Here is a 21,477-nt window from a genome sequence, read left to right on the forward strand (position 1 = left end):
CCCTCCTTCCGTGCACAGTATTTCCTAGGGTGCTTTCTTTTCCAGTCCATCCACACTCGTCGTTCTCCTTACATCATCCAATTCAACTCCTCACATATCGCTCGTAAGACCCGCCCATCCCCAATCGATCTTATCCTTCCGCAACATACAACACATACCTTCGAAAGATCCTTTCTGATCCGAGCCCCTAAACTCTGGAACTCCCTTCCCCTTTCTATTCGTCACGCTGCCTCCTTTTCCTCCTTTAAATCCCACCTGTATATATATACCTCCTCTCCCTTCAAGCAGAGACCTCACGTTAACATTTGTTTTTGTTTTGTTTAATATTCTCGTAATTTTTTCTTCTGTCCTGCTTTATTGGTATACATTGTGCCAAGATTTTTATCTTTTTTTTACTTTTAACTTCATAGTTCATAGAAGGAACTTCTTTTATTTATTTCATGTAAATTATTATTAGGGGACACCAGTCCCAGAATAAAGTTATTTTTCTTCTTCTTAAGGAGATCATATGGACAATTTTTTACCATGTATAGACCGAAGTGAATTGAAGAATAACAGAATTTGAGAGTCGGGACATTATATTAGAAAGCCATACTCGCTATCTGCATTGCATTAGAAAGGTGCATTAAAACAGAGTCCTGCGTGGACGAAGTCGGGGGTAAAAGCTAAATAGTAAAAACATATGATGTTCATGTTACCAAGAGATATTTGGAATTGATTTATTCGTGACATCTGCGGATCTAAGCGGGCTAGTGCTTTGCAGTCACATAAGATATGTTCTGTTTTCTCTGTATTTCATGGCAGAATTGCAGGTTTCTTTCCCAGTTTTTCCGTTTTTATTTAAAGGTACTAACTAAGATGGCAGTTGCCAGTATATAGGCTTAATATTTCCTAATTATCTACTTGCTGAGAGTGATTTCGATTTTTCAATTTCCTGGTTGAGATGTTTAGAAAGTTCTTTGATTGTTTTGCACCTGGTGAATTCATCCAGTGTGTATTCCGGCTTTTGGCATAATTTAGGGTGTGCTGACTTGCTGTTTGGCGGGCTGTTTTTGTTAGTTTGTTAATTGTTTTCAATTCACATCAGGGTTTCATAGAAGCGTTGGTGCTGCTTGGCTGTCTGAGCATATGTGCACCTTTCAGTCCCATTTTGTAGTAGTTCTTGTACATTGAGGTTGTGCTCAGAGGATTTTCTTGGAAAAATCTGGGCTTCCAACCCCAGATTTGATCCCACATCAGGGTTACATGGTTGCGTTTTCCCAGAAGTTAGAGATGTTAGGCATTTCTGGAACATCTTTGAATTGAATGTGAAGGTGTGTCAGGCCTTACGAACTGCTAGTGACTGAGAATGTAATATATCTGTGTACCTTTCAGTCCCCCTTTTTAATATTTCTTGTGGAGAGAGAAGAAAGAGTTCAAGTATATTGATCCCAGCCTGCAGAAAAGATAGTATGGGTTCCAGAGGTTTTACTGATCAAAATAAGGGCTTCTAACCTCTGATCCCACTCTCTGTTCCAATTTGGATTAATCTGAGTACCATGATAAGATTCCGCTACTTCAGGTTTTATACTTCCAAACATCTCTCGTTTCTATTTTTATTTGTCAGACAGCGTTATAACCATTCGATTTATTTGTACCTGTTTTAGGATTTTCTGGTCGCTTTCTCTTAGGACTGGAATTATTAATGCTATCCTAAAGCTTATTTGCACTTTAATAAGCCATCCTCATCTGGATGTATGTATGCCAGAACCATTTTATAGGACAGGAACCTAAATTACCGTTAATAAGCAGTACAATGGAGGATAAGAAAATATTGAAGAAGCGTTGGGAATCTCTTATTGCCAAAAAATCCAAGAATCAAGAGATTTGAAAAAACAGAAGTTAACAGAATGAATCTTGACGAAGCACTCGACGAAACTCAATGGACAGCTGCGGTAGACAGGCTTCTATCACTGTGTGTGCGGGTTCTGCAATAAGGGACATGGTGCCTAACATTATTCTTCAGTTCCAGTCTCCGTTGAAGAAAATACTTAACGATCCTCAACACATCAGTTGCCACTGATCCAAGCAATTAAATTCCTTAAAGAGTTAAGCCAGGAACACACTTACCCGATGCTACGCCATGCGACGCTACCCGACGCAAATCTAAACTCCGATTTTCCATAAGGTTGCATTACCCCCGCGCACATCTACCCGATGCTATGCCACGCTAACCTACCCGACGCTCTGCGATCCCCACTGTCCAGATTTTCGTCGGGTCGCATCGAGTACAGTCGAAGACAAAAGAACCGGACACTCATATTTTCATTCAAACTACATGCATTATTGTCGCTATATTAATTACAACATACTTATTTTAATATAAACCAAATTAACTGCGATTAAAAATTAATTAGTTTTTATTTAAAAAATTAATTTTAATGGTTTGGTACAAAATTAATCAAAACACCGGAATACGATTTTTTTGATATAATGAATTTAACTAACAATTTATTGTACTTGCTTCGGCGGTAAATATACTAAAATTGGAACAATTTATTACACGGTTTTGCTCATAAAATTTAATTAACAATTTATTTCATAGTTTTGGTCGTAAAAATTACACCATTTTCTAATGTCGGGTAGCATCAGAACAGGACACTCATATTTTTTGTAGTTTATTTCAAACTAAGTACATGTAATTTTGTCGTTATATTAATTACAACATGTTATTTTAATGTAAACCAAATTAAACGAGATCAAAAATTCGTAAGTTTTTATAAACGTTGTTTAATTACGATGGTTAGGAGTAACTTTAATTAAAACAATTAAGTTAAACAAACAATTTAATAGATGGTTGTGCTCATAAAATTTAACTAACAATTTATTACACGGTTTTGCTCATAAAATTTAATTAACAATTTATTTCATAGTTTTGGTCGTAAAAATTACACCATTTCGTCGGGTAGCATCAGAACAGGACACTCATATTTTTTGTAGTTTATTTCAAACTAAGTACATGTAATTTTGTCGTTATATTAATTACAACATGTTATTTTAATGTAAACCAAATTAAACGAGATCAAAAATTCGTAAGTTTTTATAAACGTTGTTTAATTACGTTGGTTAGGAGTAACTTTAATTACAACAATTAAGTTAAACAAACAATTTATTAGATGGTTGTGCTCATAAAATTTAACTAACAATTTATTAGAAGGTTTTAATCAAAATAGTGCATTAAGAACAAAAGATGTGTTGCGATTGTGATAGTGATTATTGTAATAAACGCTGTGGACTGTACGCGACGTGTACTTGCGTCGGATAGATGTGCACACCCCACCAAAATGTGGCAAGGCGTCGGGTAAGTGTGTTCCTGGTTTTAGGACTGGTGTATTATATGCACAAAAATTGGGGATGAAAATAGCTTCTAAAGAGTGGGGTATAAATCAACCATGAAATCTTAATAAATAAAAGTAACTTGTACTTTAAAGTGTTTCATTACAACATGTTTTATACTTAATTCGTGGGAGCTGCCCGAATCTTGCTCAAGACAATCAAGATTTTCGCCATATACCTCTCGAAACAAAGTAAAGATTTACAACTAAAAATAAAATAATCTTATTGATTTTGGGCGTTGTATATCCTGCGTTTTAAGTTTCTTAAATTACCGTGCGTAGGCGTTGAAACCATGGAGTAGAAGCAGCGAAGCGGAACTGAGCGTCTAAGCGAGATCAAAGGATGCTAACGCCCAAGTAACCCTTATTATAGATTTATCCTTTTGACGCACATAATAAATTAATATTCTATTTATCTATGATGAACATTCTAGATTAAAATTCAAAAGGTTCTTGTGTGGAAAATCGAATTTTCTTCCTAGAAGCTAGACATTCACAAGCTATAAGCTACAAACTATATACTTGTCTCTTCAGGGATGGAACACAACAAAAAGAATTTCTACTCACTAATTAAATACTATAACTTACTAAATTTGTACTTAAAATTCACCATACGGTCAACTTTAGTTGTAAAAATTGTAGATAAGTGCATACAGCTGGTATAACCGAAAAAAATCTTAATCAATGTTTTTATAAATAAAATATTTTTGATTTTCATTTAAAAGTGAGAACCAGCTTAGATTTTTCACGCATCGTGTCAGTCAAAGCTGGCCTCCAACAAGACATAGGTGCCATTATCTTCCAATCTACATTCTGACTATAAATCACAATTTAGGCGGATGACATGGCGATCCTATCCACACACTCCAAACCCAATCTGTAAACAATCCAAAAACACCTCACTTCATAGACGTTTGGAGCACTTGGTGGGACATCAAGCAAACGAGCTGCCCACTAGTACATATAAACTAGGTAGTCTCTCCATCCAACCAAATCCGCTACCTTGGACTTACATAAAATTGGTCTAAAAAAAGAAACTCATCAATAAACATGGAAAACTATTACGTCTACTCGGGCCGATATCTTCACTAAGCATTCACAAAAAACTGCTTGCAAAACAATCATTAGACCGATTTGCACATACGAAGTCAAGTCCTGTGGCTCTGCCAAATTCTCCTACATCCACTGATATCCTTTCAATCCAAAGTCCTCCACAGGACCTCAAAGCTCCATTTCAAGCCACAAACCCATTCGAGGAGGATCTGATCAAAACAACAATTCCCACTTCATCTTTTCCCTTCATCCTATCCTGATCCTGGCTCCGCTTCCCACAGCTGCATGGTCTGGCAGATCTGTCATATTTGCATGTATGCATTAGTCTATTCGCTTAATGTATATTTTTGTACAGAGAGCAATAAATAAATAAATAAAAAACGCATTTATACAATACAATTTATTTATAGCACCGACAATTTCTCCATGATTTTTTTTTCGGATTGTTTCCTCCTGCAGATAATTTTGTTTTTTATGCCTCTTTGAAAAAATGTATATGCCCTATGCTGATACAAGCGGAACTTTTTTCAAGAAAGGTTGTGTCTGCAGTGCTCTGTCAAAGAAACCTTTCCAACCTGCCTCCTACATCTTTCTTTTTTTTTCTTTTTCTTAGCATTTTCTTGAATCTTCACTACTCACCTTTCTTCTATTCAATATTCTCTCTTAATGCGAATAAGATTTCTTGACAGAAGTGTCCTGCCAGTAATATGACGACTTAGTTTATTTCCATGTGTAGTTCATTTCACATATGAGGTTCATTAACAAATATTAAATATGAGAAGGATTAACCAGTTTTAGTAGTTGTAGGTCGTACTTTAGTTACTATAGTCTGAACAACCTGCAATTAGTTAATTGAAAGTAGATCAGCCTGGAGAAAAACTTTCTTTACTACGTACTTCATTAAGCATTTGGTTTAATAATGATAGATAATTTGTTATGCAATACATGAAAACAATATTTAAACGTGCACCAGGATGATTAAGATTATTGATACATCTTCAATTTATTAAAGTTACAATTTAATTAACTACTATTTTACGGATCCTGCATCTTGTCAACTGACGCTTCAGCAATGGAGCAAAAACATACGGCCATCTTCTCCATATACTGGTCAAACCATCTGCTCTTGACTATGCGGTTGATGAGCGGTAGAGCTAAATCCTGGAAGAAGTTCGATACGTCCAAGCCTTCGTATTCAGGGACGTCGGAGTGCATGATCACCTTATTGAGCTTGACGACCTCAAAGTCCTCGAACTTTATTTTGCATTCGCCCGGGTTGATGTATCCTTTCGTCATCGCCCTGACCTTCATCTCGTTCTCGCCTATGTCAAACGATGCACTTAGCTTCGTCGGCCCGACGAGGACTTCATTCACCTTCACCATCATCTTTTCTACAACGAATTGACGGATTTAAAGTTTACACGTTTATCAAGAAAAGCACGACGTCATACGTACCAAGCCTTAGGGTTAGATTCATATAATCAACATTATTCCCATCCTCGGAATAATCTTTCAACCATGTTGATCCTTCCATACTTTTTAAAGTCTTGAAGTCAGAAAATTCCATTTTCTTCAACTCAATCTGACAACAAGAAAGAAAATTAGTAGATAGATAGACAGATATACTTTATTTACAAAATGAAAGAAATTTAGAGTTAAAAATTAAAAAAACACAGTATTATTAGGGCATGGTATTAAGACCGTCAGCCAGAAAAGAAAGTTAGTATATCAAATTGATATTAATCAAAGCTGTGCATTTAGGAATTGCGTTGCTTGATCACATTACACTGATCCACAAGAAAAATCAGTAGTGTAAAATACAAAGAGTGATTATTGGTTTTTAAATCACAAACTAAAATTTTGATACACTTTTCTTAATCATAAGAAATATTTCAATCAAAACACCTTTTAAGAGTCAAGGACATGGGGTAAAACGTGCTAGCAACGCTGGGATTCGAACTCATGAACGTGAACGTGTCAATCCGAGAATCTGGCGGCCTTATTGATTACAACCTGTCCTTTTATATTAAAGTAATGAAAACTAAAGGATTGTTTAAATTAAAGCTCTTTAAACTAAAGGCTAATCATTCATAGACAATTGACCAAATTTTCAGGATCTTTTGAGTTACCACTTATGCAACAATTTTCAAACCGAGGAAATGTTTGTAATTTTATAGCTCAAAACCCAAAAAGATACATAGATAGATATAGTTACTTTTTTACTTACAATAATTTACAATTCAAACAGCCGGAGTTTGTTTGAAAAGAAATAACAAATTAGAGAAAAGTATGGAAATTCGTCAACTATAAAAAATGAATAAAATAACATTGAATTTGAAAATAAGTGAAAAAGAAAAAAAGGAGGGAAAACTCAAAAGGTTGAGATAGGAAGTTGGTGTCCGAGTGGATCGAGGTCACGATAGCTCAAGTGGTAGAGCAGCGGCGTATCTAGCCGAAGATCGTGGGTTCGAATCCCGCTCGTGCCATTGACTTTTTTTTCTCAATTAAAAGCCTTAATTAATTGTAATATAATTATTGGTCAAGCGGACCACGAAATTAGTGAATTTAATGAAAAAAGAAAATTAATGCGATATCTTTAAAAATGTTAAGAAAAAAAATACATATATTAGACGAAATAAATTAAAAATTACGACTATAACAGTGAGATGGTTTAGAAATATCACCTTAAGTGATAATTTCGAAGGGAAAAGCTAAATAAAAGCAAGAGAGTGGCAAAAAAGAGTGAAGTAAAATCACTAAAATTTAATTAACAAATAAAATGAGAATTTGGAGAGGAAAAACAATAGTTACTATAAATAATCTAAACCTAACAACTGAACTGGTGTATCGTGTTTTATAATTCTTTGTAACTCTATGCGAGGCGGGCGTATTGAATTAACTATCTTGAGCTGTTTGTACTATTGAAATAATTAATTAAAGAATATTTTGCTAAGTAAAACCAGGTTTAGGTGAGTTGATAAATTTCGTCCCAATTTGGACACAGTCCTAAAACTGACTAATAGACAGAGGCTGGATATCACCGGAAATGCTAATGTTGCCGAAATCACTCCAGATCTTTAGCGAATCCACAGAGATGAATTCAGATGCAATAATTCAAACAAGTTTCTCATTTTCAAAAATTAGCGGAGATGTTAAGATTTTTTAAATTATATTATTTGTTCTCTATGGATATTATTACAAATGCGATCAGAAAACGTTTTTTCCCAAGGTCACGGTACTAACTGCCAGCGCTGCACCCGGAGACGCATGCCATGAGAACCAGCCGATGCTGGCAGTCAGTATGAGGGATTAAGGGGCGAGGAGGTCTCCGGGCCATCGTCGATTAAGGGCTTGGGGAGTTCTCGGTATGAGAATTTTTAGAGAGGGCACGAGCTAGGATGGATCGAGAGATTAGTGTGAAACTTTTCGAATCTGGATCTGTTCGTTGACGAAATGAATGATGAGGTCGTTGTGGCTAGTGAGGTTAGAGATGTAGTAAGAGCTTTGACGTTTGGTCTGAGGACTTTCTATTGATGGATTAGATATGCTATGTTGGATGGTTTGGCAGATTCGTTCAACCCCGTATCACCAAATTGATCGCAGTGATGCCTTGTTTAAGGTTAATGTAGTGTTGTCCGTCAAGACTGATTTCGGTCCTACAAGTCATCGTAGTTATCCTTAAGTCTTCTTCTAAGATGTTGTCTCTTAAGCCTTGTGTGGGGATTCCATGCCTGTCCTGTAGGTATACAACTAAGTATTTGAGTTAAATGGAACGGTATCTCTTTGTTGTTGATCTACATCTGTTGATCTGTACTTGGCAAAACTATTTTTTCAATGTGAACGTACACTGAGTACATTTTTCTTCATTCAGTCTTGTCCTCCACTTTTTCCACCAGTCTATGATAAGCACGAGGTGTTCTTGGATGTTGGAGGTAGCTTGGTTAGGATTCAAGTTAGAGGAAAAATTGCGGTATCGTTCGCGTAGGTGGTGATGATGTTATTGGGGTGTTCAGATAGAAAAGATGCAACTAAGAATGGTCCCTTGAGGGACGCCGGCTTGTATCGGTCTGATTTCCGAAAAATTGTTGCCGCACCTCACTCTGAAGCAGCGGTCGGTTAAGTAGGATTTTAGGATAAGGTAATAATGAGTGGGTATATTTAAGTTTATAAAGCTTGTCGTATAATTACAAATATTACTTTTATTATTGGTTTTAAAAACCGAAACTGTATAACTAATTTTAAATACGCAAGAAAGAAAATCGGAGCAATAGTAAGTTTAAAATATTTTATATATGGGGCGCCGGTGGCCGCGACGGTTTAGGCTTTGGCACTGCAAGGTGAAGGTCCCGGGTTCGAATCCAGCGGCCCTGCATTCGAACCCGACATATTTACAAATGTTTTTTTTTTCAAAAACACCGGCCCCCTGAGGGTTTATATGACCTCTGCTGTTGCACACCCTCGTAAAAAAAATATTTTATTATGTATTTCATCCGGTCCTTAACCTTTAATGAGGTTCAATAAACATCTATCATTATTTCTACTTGAGACTGAATTAAAATTGTCTTCCTGTCTTTTGTAAAAACGTCTTATCAAATTTGCCAGTTGGAGTACAACTGCTTATTACATTGATTATTGGGAGATAGTGAGATGCGGTCTGGTGTGACGTAGGGTTTAGAAAAACATTTTCGTGCCAACGTTTCGATCTTTATTGAGATCATCTTCAGGGCTCGCAAGAATGACACAACTACGCAGAAAACAAACATTTTGAGCCCTGAAGATGCCTATACAATATCCAAATATTCAATTAAATGGTCTCTTTTTACTCACGAGAAACTGGTTAAGATTCACAGTCTCGCTGTAGTCGCGCATAGCGATTTTTTCCACCATCGAGTTGATAACTTCATTGTCTTCCTCCCTGATCTCCGAGAAGACAAACGCAAAGAAGGTGCAAATAATTAGTCTGTACATGGTGTAATGCGCGCACTGCAAAGCGATCTAGAAAAAAGTAAAATTGGCACGCAAACAGGCCAACCTTCCTGCTCGATTTATTGATTACAACAATAGCACATCCTGTGATTTGTTTGACACAGACAAGATCTCTAATTGATAATAAAAATAACCACGTGCAATATAGCCAACTAATTCAAATCAGCGATTCTTCTGTATTGCTTTTTATGGACAGAAACAATGTCAAATTTGAAAAAAATTAAAACATTAACTGTGTTAGTGTATGTTGTAAAGAAAGGAGCACTTTGAATTTAATTGCCAAGATAATAATGCCCTTTAATTTTATTTTATTTTCGCTCTAATATAATTAGGAGGAAATTGAATATTTCTTCACTCCGGAGGTTTCCGGCATTGGGCACTTTTACAATTTTCTTCATTTAGCCCGGGATTATCGTGAAAAAGGATGTCGTTGGACTAGATGGCTTTTTCCCAATTTGGCAAATGGAAATTTCTACTACTTGTACTTAAATAAGACAGAAATTTAATATACAAATCGACTATATTTTTAACCTGATTAAAAACAATTGTTTTGATTAGATTGTTTTTGTTGGTTTGATTACACTGTAAACTACTTTGAATATAACACTGATCACTTACTGGCTATACTTTGGTTATAACATATTAGACTAATTTATTTTAATACACGAAAAACATTGTAGTTAGGGTTTAATATAATTAAAAACAAAATATAACAAATATATTTATTCACAACATCTTTGAAATAATAACAAAAAAGAGTGAAATAAATTTTATTTTCGTAACATTTGCGAAAACACACGCAAGGCATGACTTTTCATTCAAAATTAATAATTAAAATACGCCGTAAAGTTTTAATTTATATTAAAATGTTTTGATCGAATGTTTTTGACGTTTGATTTTATGTGACTTTGTCGGAATAGTAATGCTTTCAGGCCGTCTCTTTCATATTAGTTTTACTGATGAGAGTGTAATTGTTGTACGACCGACTGCGTGGGTGTGTTTCGTCCATTTCTTTTCCGCCTTGACCCAACAGCTTTCACGAACTTCCCACGTCAGATTAATAGTACTTGATCGTTTAAAACTTGTCCGGGAGTGAAGTTGGGTGGCCTCATAATTCGGTTAGATCAGGCCACATAACGAATTAGCGGTTTTCAGACGTCCTATTAGCCCGGACCAAAATATCACGCTTGAAAAACGAGGTATAACTCTTTCGCGTCCTGTTGTAAGAATAACCGAAATTCACGGTCGCTAGATTATTTATTCTAATATAAAACCTAAATTAGACATAACGTGTTTTATTTGGAAGCAAACGACACTATTTTTTCTAAAATAAATTTAACCCGGTTGCGTTTGTTTATTTAAAAAAAATTATAATTAACGAGATAAAGCTCTTTTGTATTTGGCAGAAGACGGACGAAGGCATTTTACTTGGCTAGTGATGGCATGGGGGTACTAGTTCATGCAACAGGACGTCCAAGAGGGACACGACTTCAGAGGGTCAATTATTTCTTACGCATTCTCTGCGGAATTGAAATTCCACAACTACTCAGACGCTCTCGACATTCTTCGAATTGTTCATAACCACTAGCAAGATGATTCACGTTGCAACGTCTAAGAACGTGCTCCTGAGTTCATTTAAGACCATCACTAGTGTCAAAATGACCAAAGAAAGTATTGTTTTTTTGACATTATCAAGATCGTCTACGAGTGACTGAAAATTGTGGGGATCGTAACGCAAGAGCAATTCGTAAGTTTGTTGATTGGTTCTTCTCAAGGTAAAACGGACCAACTTCACAAAATCTTGGCTTAACACATTGTAACATGACCAAACCATTTGCTTCATTTTTGGACAAAATTCGCAATTAACACGTTGCCGCCTGTGCTGTAAAGTATGTTCACAAATCTGCATTAACCGTAAGACTGAGTGCTGATAGTCTTGGAAGTCCATAACCATTACCCTGTAGATGGAGGATAGGGATAAAAGAGGTGGCCATAAAGGTTCTTGCACCTCGTTATGAAACGATCTTACTGAAAACAAAAGTGTTTCTCTTGTTTGTTTAAAGCTTACTAAGGAGTTCTAAGATATTGATCAATTTAAAACCTCAGTAGTTTCTCTGTGTGTTTATTGTGTGGTGTCTCATCCTTGATAGTTGATTAGTATTTTCACTCATTCCAGTGTGTTAATGTGACCTCCTTTTGGGGCAAATTGCAGGACCATTGTAAGTTTCGGGGCTGGAAGGATCCATATTAGCTACCTTCCAGGCCAACATATCATCCTGGTAGATAGAGAACAAATGAACGTCAGGGCTTTAAATTGGGAAGTACGCTAGTACATTGGTTGGGATGTGGATAAAAAGGAGTATATCCCTAGTAGTATGAATTGAGATGGGACATTGTGAAGACACCGTATCGAGAGTTGGACGCTCTAGAGCCCCAGTAGGGATGTTTTGCGTTATAGTAACCGCCCGCCAGGAATTTAGAACCTAAAGATTGGAAGAAGGTAATAAAATCATTCGGGGGTAAGGGTATGATTTTGGTAGCACTATACTGCTGCAATTGAGAATTTAAAAGGGTGTATGGATAACTGTGGACTGAAAGAAGTTGGTAGATGAGCGCGGTATGAAATTATGGGTAAGAATGTTCTTTATTAGAATTGCAGTTTCTCCATGTGCAGTATCGTCAGGGTTGTCAGTTCTGAAAACACTAGATGTGAAGCGAGTTTCCGTTATTAGAGCGATGTCTATCCGTCTATAGAAGAGTAGTGCGTCTAGTATATGTAAATTCTGACCATTGGCGTTCCAGAGAAGGATTGAAAGGGAATGAAGTTTGATCGGATTAAGAAGGGATTTTAGGTTGGAATTTAGTTATGAGGGTGGTTAGGAGGTTTATTAAAGGAGTTATAGTGTTTTTTTATATTAATAAGAAAGCTCCCAATGGCTGCATTGATAGCTGGTGAGGAAGATGGTAGAGGCTGGGAGGCGTTTGGAGGAGTCGCCCATGTACCTTTCATTATCTGCAAAATTGAATTGCTGAGGTGGCTGATATGCTGGCTGATTAGAAGGAGGTTGAGCAGGTTGCTGGTTTTTTCTAACGGCAGATGGGTGTTCACAAATGGGCCTGGTTCTTTTTGGACCAGGCCTGCTCGGTAGTTAGCTGGTGATTTGCCTGGCAAAGAGCACACTTGACCGGTATGGTCGGAGGCTTCACACAATCCCGACGTAGGTGTGACTCTCCACATTTGACGCACTGTGGTAAATATGATCTGGTATGACCATATTGCTGGCACCTTTTACACTGCACTATCTAGAGTTGCTTGTGTGGCTCCTAAACTCGAATCCTCGACTGGTGTAAAAAATTAATTTTGTACATATTTTGATGATTGTTTTGCTGCTCAAGATCAACGAAAAACATAAATGGTTTTTTGTTGGCTGGGTGAACAACATTTTTCGTTACATTTCTCGCAATAAATCCACGTGTTGCCATCTCTTCTTTGATGAGTTCTGGAGGGGTGCTGTGATGTATAAAGAGGATAACTATACGGAATGGTTTATTCTGTATGACGTCGTAAGTATGATACTCTGCGTTATTTTCTGACATATAGTCGATTATCTGTAAGTATGTACAGTTTGCGACGATATGGCAACATCTTTGTTACGTACACTTGAAGTTGTAAGCCCGCAATTTAGTGTTAGATCCTTGCAGAGCTTGCCGTAGTCAGCTAAATTGCAGACAAATGTAGGTGGCGGTTTTGGAGGTCATGAGGCAGGCTTTTGACAATTCACCTAGAATGAAGTTAAATTTTACGCTATATAGCATCTGAAGATGAACTTAAGATCAGCTTGTCAGTCAGCAGCGCTCCTACCACCTTGCCAGAATTAAGACTTAAACAGTGATGGATTTATGCGAGCACGTCTCATAAAATTTATACTATGTTAGAGACTATAATTCAGAGGAGAAGACATTACCCATACTATATTGTCGATTTTAGTTCAATGGGTTATTTTACACCCGTTTTCTTTTATCTAAATTTATTTTTGTGTATGAACGCTTGTATAAAAAGAGTAGGAATATCAGCCGATATGAGAACTTGAGCAGCGAGTTTTGGCGCCCGTGTTCCGGTGTAGAGGAAAACAGGCGCATTTTTATATAGTTAATTTTTTTGTAAATGTATTATGAGAGTGTAGTTATTAACATAAATGTGTAGGGTTTCCCGATGGTGGAATATTGATTACATATTAATTGTTAGTTATATTAGTTGTATTGTTTGTTCATTAGATAAAGGAGGAATATCGAGTACTCCATCAACCTGGTTGAAAGTAGAAACAAAAGTCTTTAGCCTCGATATTAATTTGTATCCATTATATTTCGTGGTCCGATTGACCAAATAACTTCTTTCAATTAATTAATCTTTATGTAAGGTATTGGTTGAAATGAAAAAGTTAGTGTCGCGAGCGGGATTCGAACCCACGACCTTCGTCTAAATACGCCGCTGCTCTAACCACTTGAGCTATCATGACACTAACAATGGCTAGTGCTGCGGCGTATTGAGCCGAAGGTCGTGGGTTCGAATCCTGCTCGTGACACTAACTTTTTAATTTCAACCAATACCTTACATAAAGATTAATTAATTGAAATAATTTGTATATTTTGTATACTGAAATGACCTTAGGCTACGATAACAACTGATTTTTAATTTTTCAATGGACAGGGCGAATATGATATTACTTCTATGTGGCAAGTGTGATTACGATGGCATTTTTTCTCGATTAATTACCATTTATAATATAATTTTTCTAGAACATTGAACTTCTTTTTATTGACATTTAATTACCCAAGTATACACATAATGGATCAGTTAGGATGATCAGCCGTAGGACGGTCCTTTTAATTAAATCATTACACGGGTAGGTTCATGCATCTCGAAGTACGTCAGGACTTTATATTGGGACAAAATGAGATTTTCCCGTTCTGTGTTTAGAAGTGGCTGTCGAGATGTGAAACAGCACCTGCTTCCACGTGAATAAATAGGGCAGATTAGGCAACGAAGCCCTCGGCAAATTCCACCTCAGCTTTTGCTTGGTATTAAACAATTAAGTTTAACACTGTTTGGATTATCTGGGTCATTTATTTTTTCTGTTATTGAGCGTATTTTGCTATTTAGACTGTAAACTGAGTACAAGAAGTTGAAAATTTTAAATTCAAACACACTCCTTTTTCCTTTCTCCAGTTTTCAGAAACATTTGATGTCATCCTATACGGTTTTTAAGACTCAATTTTCAATATTCTAGTCAAAAATCAAAAGGACGTCCTAGATATTGAGTTATTATGAGCCAAAGCACAAACCGAGTGGAATAATTAAAAAACCTGACTTCAATTCATATGAAAATCCGAAAATACATATCCGTATTTATTCGTATTTGTTGATCGGGGAAATTTTAAATATTCATCAGGGCTGTGGTTAACAAAAGCCTGCGGGGGATTTATTACGCGGTATATTGGTATTGTTCCTAATAAAAAAAATTAAAAAAATGGAAATTGATGTACACGACTCCACCAATTGATACGGGTTTTTGTGCCGATTCGCATGAAAACAAAAGGACTTGTGTAATTCAACAAAACCTTTTTTTAATCGACCGTTTTGATACTTACCAAACTTAGTTTTAAACCTCATCAAATCACACTTCTTTTTACCCGGTCTGCTTACATAAGCCGGGACTTCCGAGAAGTCGCGGAGCAACTTTATCCTGATCAAAGCTAAGTGAGATTGCCCAGGGCAAATACTAATTTGGGACTTTTTTTACAGTCTCAAATGTTACGGCTGGGAAACATTTTTAACTGATAAAGGAACGGTGGCCTCAAAATTTCTGTTTGGTGTGTAATCAGTAAGCGATTACATCAAGTTAAATAACGAGGGCATTTCCAATTTTCGTAATAATAATTAAAAACTTATTAAATTCCATTTCATTCAACGTGAAATACACTTAGTAATGATGTAATCAAGAAAGTTTTAAATAAGACTAATTTTTATCATAAATCGGCAATTTTTTAAATTTAGACATTCTTACAAAGTAGAACTAGAATTCTTAGCACATAAATATATTACTTCATATAGTTTAATATATGATGTATAATAATATAATAATCCTTTCTTGGGAGAATTCATCAGCTCTTGTGCACTGACTCACTGAGTGCGTTGTGGTCTCTAAAAGAACGATTTTTGGGGATCCTTTCATCATGCTTTCGTTCCAAAGATACGTTAAGTTGGAACATCTTGGTAAACGGTGTTAGTTGTCGTGCACTGGGTCACGTCAACTGGAAGGCCACGAACGTACGACTAAGAATCGGCCATACGCGGTTGAAACGCGGACACTTACTTTTGGGCCAAAGCTCACTTCATAACTGACTTGTAGACGAGCGAGTAGCGAGCGACCCGATATGAAAATTATGCTCGAGTACAGCATAACCTTTCAGTCTGCTGTTCCAATTTTTGGAGAAAACATTTGTTTTTGTACCTATAGATTTTTTTTATTGTAGTTAATGTTAAAACTGTTTACCTAAAAAGTTTGGTGATACATGTATTTATGTTAACTATTTCGTGAGAATAGTATTTATAAACGTGGAAACAGGACTGTTTTTCTGTATATAGTATTTCATTGAAACCGCGTCTTGTTTTCTTTGTGAATATTGAGACTGATTTCATTTATAAGCGTGTATGTGAAGTACAAGAAGATTGATGGGGAAGTATTAAGTACCCCATCGACCTTTCTTAATTAGACAAGTTAGGGTATTTTGGTTGTTCAAATGTTTATATGAGTGAATCGTATGTATATAAGAAAGAGGTTATTTAAGAACGAGTGGGAGTTTCGGGTCTAGGTTACAAACTTCATGCGTTATTTTTCGAATTTCTTTTTTTATTATTCTAATTAACATAATGAACAAAAACCTTCACCTTAATTGTACACAAGAAGAATTAAAAAATATAATGAATACCATGACATACACCCACCTGTCTTAAAAATAATGTACATTAACAAGCACCACACGTTATGTTTATTACGAGGGAAATTATTATTTAGTCTTTTTGTAATTGTTTATTATTAGATGATGCGTGCTTTATAGCGACGTTGTTGTTTTACGAAGGTATTTCAACTTTCAACTTCGATTCAACTTATATGAACCCTCGCGGTGTCCGGGTTTTTGAAAAAGTCTGTCGGGTTCGAATGCAAGGCTGCTGGACTCGAACCCGGGACCTTTACTTTACAATGATGAGCGCCGTGTCAATGCTTACACGGTTGCGGCCACCGACGCCCCCTTTATTGTTCCAAATGCAATGCCTAATTTTTTTAAAGATTCTAAAATTAGATTTTCTTTAGTGAACATTGAGATTTATTCAATTTATTAAGGTTTTAAGTTGAGATAAAAAATTTGGAATTGTGATTTATTTGAATGAAATGGGTCAGAAATGAGTGGAGATATCCTGGTTTAAAGATTTTCGAGGGAGAAAGGACAAAACATTTTTTTGGCCAAACTTTAAGTGCTTCATTTTATTATTAATGCTTGCTTTGTTTTATTTTATAAAGCTTTTCACGCTTTTTGAATTGAAATTCTCAAAAACGGAAAGTCCCAAAGAAAAACATCCATTGGCGTCAGATCGTTTTCCATGAGAACCGAGGGGCTTTAATTTTTTCCTTTTATACCTCTTTTTTGATCAATCCTGAGGGGAGGATTCGGCGGCTTAGCCTGTTGTTATTAATTAAAGATAAACAGAAGCAAAATTGTGAAGCGTGAAGTTAATATTTGTTTTCGATGCTTTCAAATCCAACTAAACAAAAAAGTGAAAAGTCAGTCAATATTATGAAAATCAATCTGCTCAAGCTGATATCGTACCTTTTAATATTTGACAAAGTGTAAACTTAAAGGTAGTGATTATTGAGCAAAGATTCCGATCATTAGCACATTATTGACCAAATTATGTTTATAAATTAATCACTGATCATATTACAATGTAGTTCATTTTAATTCTTTCAAGCTATGAATGAGTGCTTTCTTGCCAATGAGCCTTGGGAGCCGGGAAATTTTTTTTTAAAATATGGTTTACTACCATTTTTGCATGTATTTCAAGACTATTATATATATCAAAGGATTTATTCTTTTGTGTAGGATAAGAAAATATGCAGGATCTTATTAAATGAAATTAATATAAAAGTGATAAATGTTGTCCAGCAATTTTTGATGAAAAAATAGTTCGGATTCAATTTAAGCACCCATTAAAATCCTTTTTTTTTTAAAGGTATTTGTAACTACAACGTTATATGCCTCGGGTGCCGGTGTTTAAATGGAGCCTCTTCGTAGGTTGTTTAGGTAAACTTAAAAAGCTTTCGGTTCCAGCGGATATATGTTTTTTGTAAGGAATTATGGTTCATACACAGCACGACAAGTGTCTCAAGTTCAATGAAGACATCATCAGCGACAGAATCGTAAACCAAAGAATAGGAAAAGAATTGGGGACACTTATGATGACACTTATGTATGAACTTGAATTACATACTTTCAAAGATATGAAATAAATCTGCTGGAACTAACAGCTTTTTTTAATTTACCTAAACAATATAGGAACGTTTTTTCTATTATATATCGTATAGGCAATCAATGCAATATTTTTTCAGGGGAGAAATTCTACTTCCTCGCTAATTGAAAAAAAAAGAAGCCTGAAGTGGGCTGTGCACTCGTAAAAATAAAGACTGGTCGGGGAAAAAGCAAACGGAGGGGGCACGTGGATCGGACAGTCGGTGACATCTATCCTGGCAGATTGGAAAAGGTTTTGGAACGAAATAATGAACTTCCCCCGAGATAATACTTGTCCGAATTGCAAATTCGAATTCCAACGTGCATTCGCCCATACACCAATTCCCCTCGAAGTGGCTCGTATCAAAAATTATCCCGCTTGGGCGACATCGATCATCTCGGATCTCATGATGGGAGCAAGAGAAATCCCACTTCCACGTCGTCATAAATCCTGAAAACACGTCGAATTCCGAAAATAACTTTTCCTTTCAAAATCGCTTCCGGATTGCAATTTGATTTTATCCGAAATTTCATTTAATAATAATTCCTGCCGTATTTACAAGTGAATATTTCATACATAAGTACATTTCAAAGCATTGTAAGTCTCCTGTATGTTTTAATTTAAATAATTATAAAGATATCTTCGTAACATATAAACAACATAGTGAACTCAGATGTATGTCTAACTAATTAAAAACGATTTAAAGGAATAAGACTTTTTACGACCTTACCGATATTGGTTACTGTGTACTTCCATCATTATCTATAGCTCTCATTCAGCTTAAGGTTTTTAACAGATTCCAAAACTTTGTTAAGTTCTCCAGTGTTTTCAGGTCTTGACTTTTTCTATCCCAAGGGTAAAAATCACATCCTACGTAGGCATTCACACCGAGCGAAGACATGTTCCGCTGTTTCTTCTTCTTACTGGCAATATCTGCATTGGCTTCTTTCTGCTTCTATGTGTGCTTCGTCTTAAGTTTAGTAGTTCTGCCGTTAGTTTCTGGATTGATCCTTGAATAAAAAGGTTTGGGATATATTTTCAATGTAACTGAACTATACACTAAATTAGACGTAAAAATACAACATAAACCATTGGACAAAAAATTCAAAAATGGTATTTTTGAAATCTTTTTTCGCCCTTTTATATAGACGGTAAAATTAAAAGTTAAATTAAACATACGCTGACTGGCGCTGACGGTGTTAATATATAAGACACCCATATATTCGCACACACACCTTAGCATAATTTTTTCAGTTTAAATTTTAAATCAAGCCTAGCAACTGTTCAGGGACCTAATTTACGAAAATACTAATCTAATAATTTCTATCTTAGAATATATTTTACCCATAGGTTTTGTAGGTATATTGACGGAAGCAAGATAAACTTTTAATTGTGATGTACATCAGTGAAATATAATCAAAATGGTACTTCTATCCTTGGGATGACATAACTATAGACCAAATGGCGTTCCGACAACCAGCGGAACTAATGGCAATTCAAAAACCTTTACAGTTAGATAGCCAGATAGTCAAATATCTTTTTCGACTCTGCAAAGATCTCGAAGCTAACGGACCAGCATACACGACACACTCCATTTTCTTTACAAGTGGGGGATGGAAAGTGTCATTTATCTGGGAAAAATTGTACGCCGGGAACATGGGAATCGAAAAAGACTTAAGGCCGATAGAAGCTGCAACTGGAAATCTGACTACAATATTCTGTAAAAGCCCAAAAAGCTATATAGAAAACAGCCTGATTAGATTTGATAATGATAATGAGAAGGATACTAGAAAGTGGTGGTTTGTATTCCCCAAGCCCTACAGATTTTGGCTTACTGTACTTTTCCTAGTTTCTTAGTACGGTTCAATTGTCTCGATCCTTCTTTTAAGGAGTAGTAGTTATTAACTCAAGGCACTTAGTGATGCTTAACTAGCAAATCAATCGAATTATCATTACTGCAATTCTTTTTCTCGGTTCTTCTTGATAACCTAGGTTATGCTTCTATTGAACGGTTGCTACCGCATACGAAAATAATATGGGTAAATAGATAGAGTGGTAGATATAGATGAATAGATAGGTAGTCCTAGAGATAAATAGATAGCCAGATAGAGGGAGGGGTAGATAGAGGTAGATAAAGAGTGAGTGTGAGAGAGAAAGAGAGAGAGAGAGAGAGAGAGAGAGAGAGAGAGAGAGAGAGAGAGAGAGAGAGAGAGAGAAAGAGAAAGAGATAGTGAGAGAAAAATTGTGAGGGAAAGAGAAAAAAGAGAGAAAGAGAGAGATTTGATTAATTGAAATGTTTAGTTCAAGATAGTCAGTAATTGGTTAAGAACTTTTTTGTTTTTAAAAATAACTTTTATTTAGCTAAGTGAATACAACAATTGGACCCGTTGACCTTCTACTTCTACGTATGAAAAGAGAGATAATAATAATTAGATATTGATATTGTAACGAGATAAATCGGGAGTGGGAGAAAATGCAGTTTAATGCTGCTTACATAGTTTCTAAGAATATCGTCTACACGTGTCCTATATCCTTGGGAAAATGTAACTTATGCACTCTACCTCGATTTGAAGATAACAATTTTTTGACATAACTTTCATACATGCGTATGTGTTATATATATGTATGTATGTATGCGTGCGTGCGTGTGTGTGTGTGTGTGTGTGTGTTTGTAACTTTTGTTGCGATAACGGTTATACCTTTAGTCAAAGAAAGTTTTCCCGTTTTACTTTTCATTTTTTTATTTTTTATTTATTTTAGGACAACTGCTGAATGTCAAGTGAAACCACCACTTAACTCTAATTGTGTCTACCCGCCTCTGGGAAAATGTAAAACGTGCCTATGTTTTATTCAATATGAGGCTGGCAGTATTGAGCTTTTCACTTTATATTTGGAATTAACAATTAATTAAATAAATAAAGATTTTCTTTTTTCACTAATATGCGAAATTCTCTAAATATTTTACCTTGGTTGTTAAGTTTATAATTTTTTTCTTTTGTTTATTTATTTATTTTTTAATTGTAAACAAGGTATTTAGTGGTATTTGTTGATATGGTTTACTCAGAAGGGTGTTTACGACAGAATCCATTACCTCGTTTCAAAATACGCAATCTGTTTTGAACAATTTAAATCAATTGGGAAACGAAATAGACGTTTAATTGCTAAAAGCTTTTGACATAAACTTTTCAAAGAACTTGTCATTGTGTTTACTTGTGAAATGCATCTGACTTCCTGTTTATTGTTGGAATGTTTCTGGACTTTTCATGTAACAAAAATTAGCGTGTATTTTTAAATAAAGAGTGAAAGCTGCCCTATTTTTCCTCAAGGAGTTTAAGTTAAATCCTAAATTTTCTTCTATTAATTAATTATCCAGGACGGAAAAAGAAAATGGCTGTCAAACTCGGCACCGAAGATGGTTTCAGACTCAATATTCCTTTATTGACAACTCACTGCTTGAATTACATACAGCTTCTTATTCAGAGTGTCAAATATCTAGGA

General features: G+C 35.6%; 2 protein-coding genes across 2 annotated transcripts in view; one reads left to right on the forward strand and one right to left on the reverse strand.

Annotated features, from left to right (window-relative positions):
* LOC106662641 (neuropeptide Y receptor type 2-like) overlaps nucleotides 1-21,477 on the forward strand; it is a 147,349-nt gene that overhangs the window by 52,890 nt on the left and 72,982 nt on the right. The window lies entirely within an intron of this gene.
* Nucleotides 5,321-9,439, reverse strand: LOC106662642. Its single transcript, XM_014386864.2, has 3 exons — nucleotides 9,255-9,439; nucleotides 5,883-6,009; nucleotides 5,321-5,818 (listed from the first exon to the last, which is right to left on the reverse strand). Exons 1-3 carry the CDS (start codon nucleotides 9,393-9,395, stop codon nucleotides 5,463-5,465), a joined length of 624 nt encoding a protein of 207 aa, XP_014242350.1. The 5' UTR covers nucleotides 9,396-9,439; the 3' UTR covers nucleotides 5,321-5,462.

Source organism: Cimex lectularius, unplaced genomic scaffold, assembly GCF_000648675.2.
Source record: "Cimex lectularius strain Harlan isolate CLEC.00 unplaced genomic scaffold, Clec_2.1 scaffold43, whole genome shotgun sequence".
NCBI lineage: Eukaryota > Metazoa > Arthropoda > Insecta > Hemiptera > Cimicidae > Cimex > Cimex lectularius.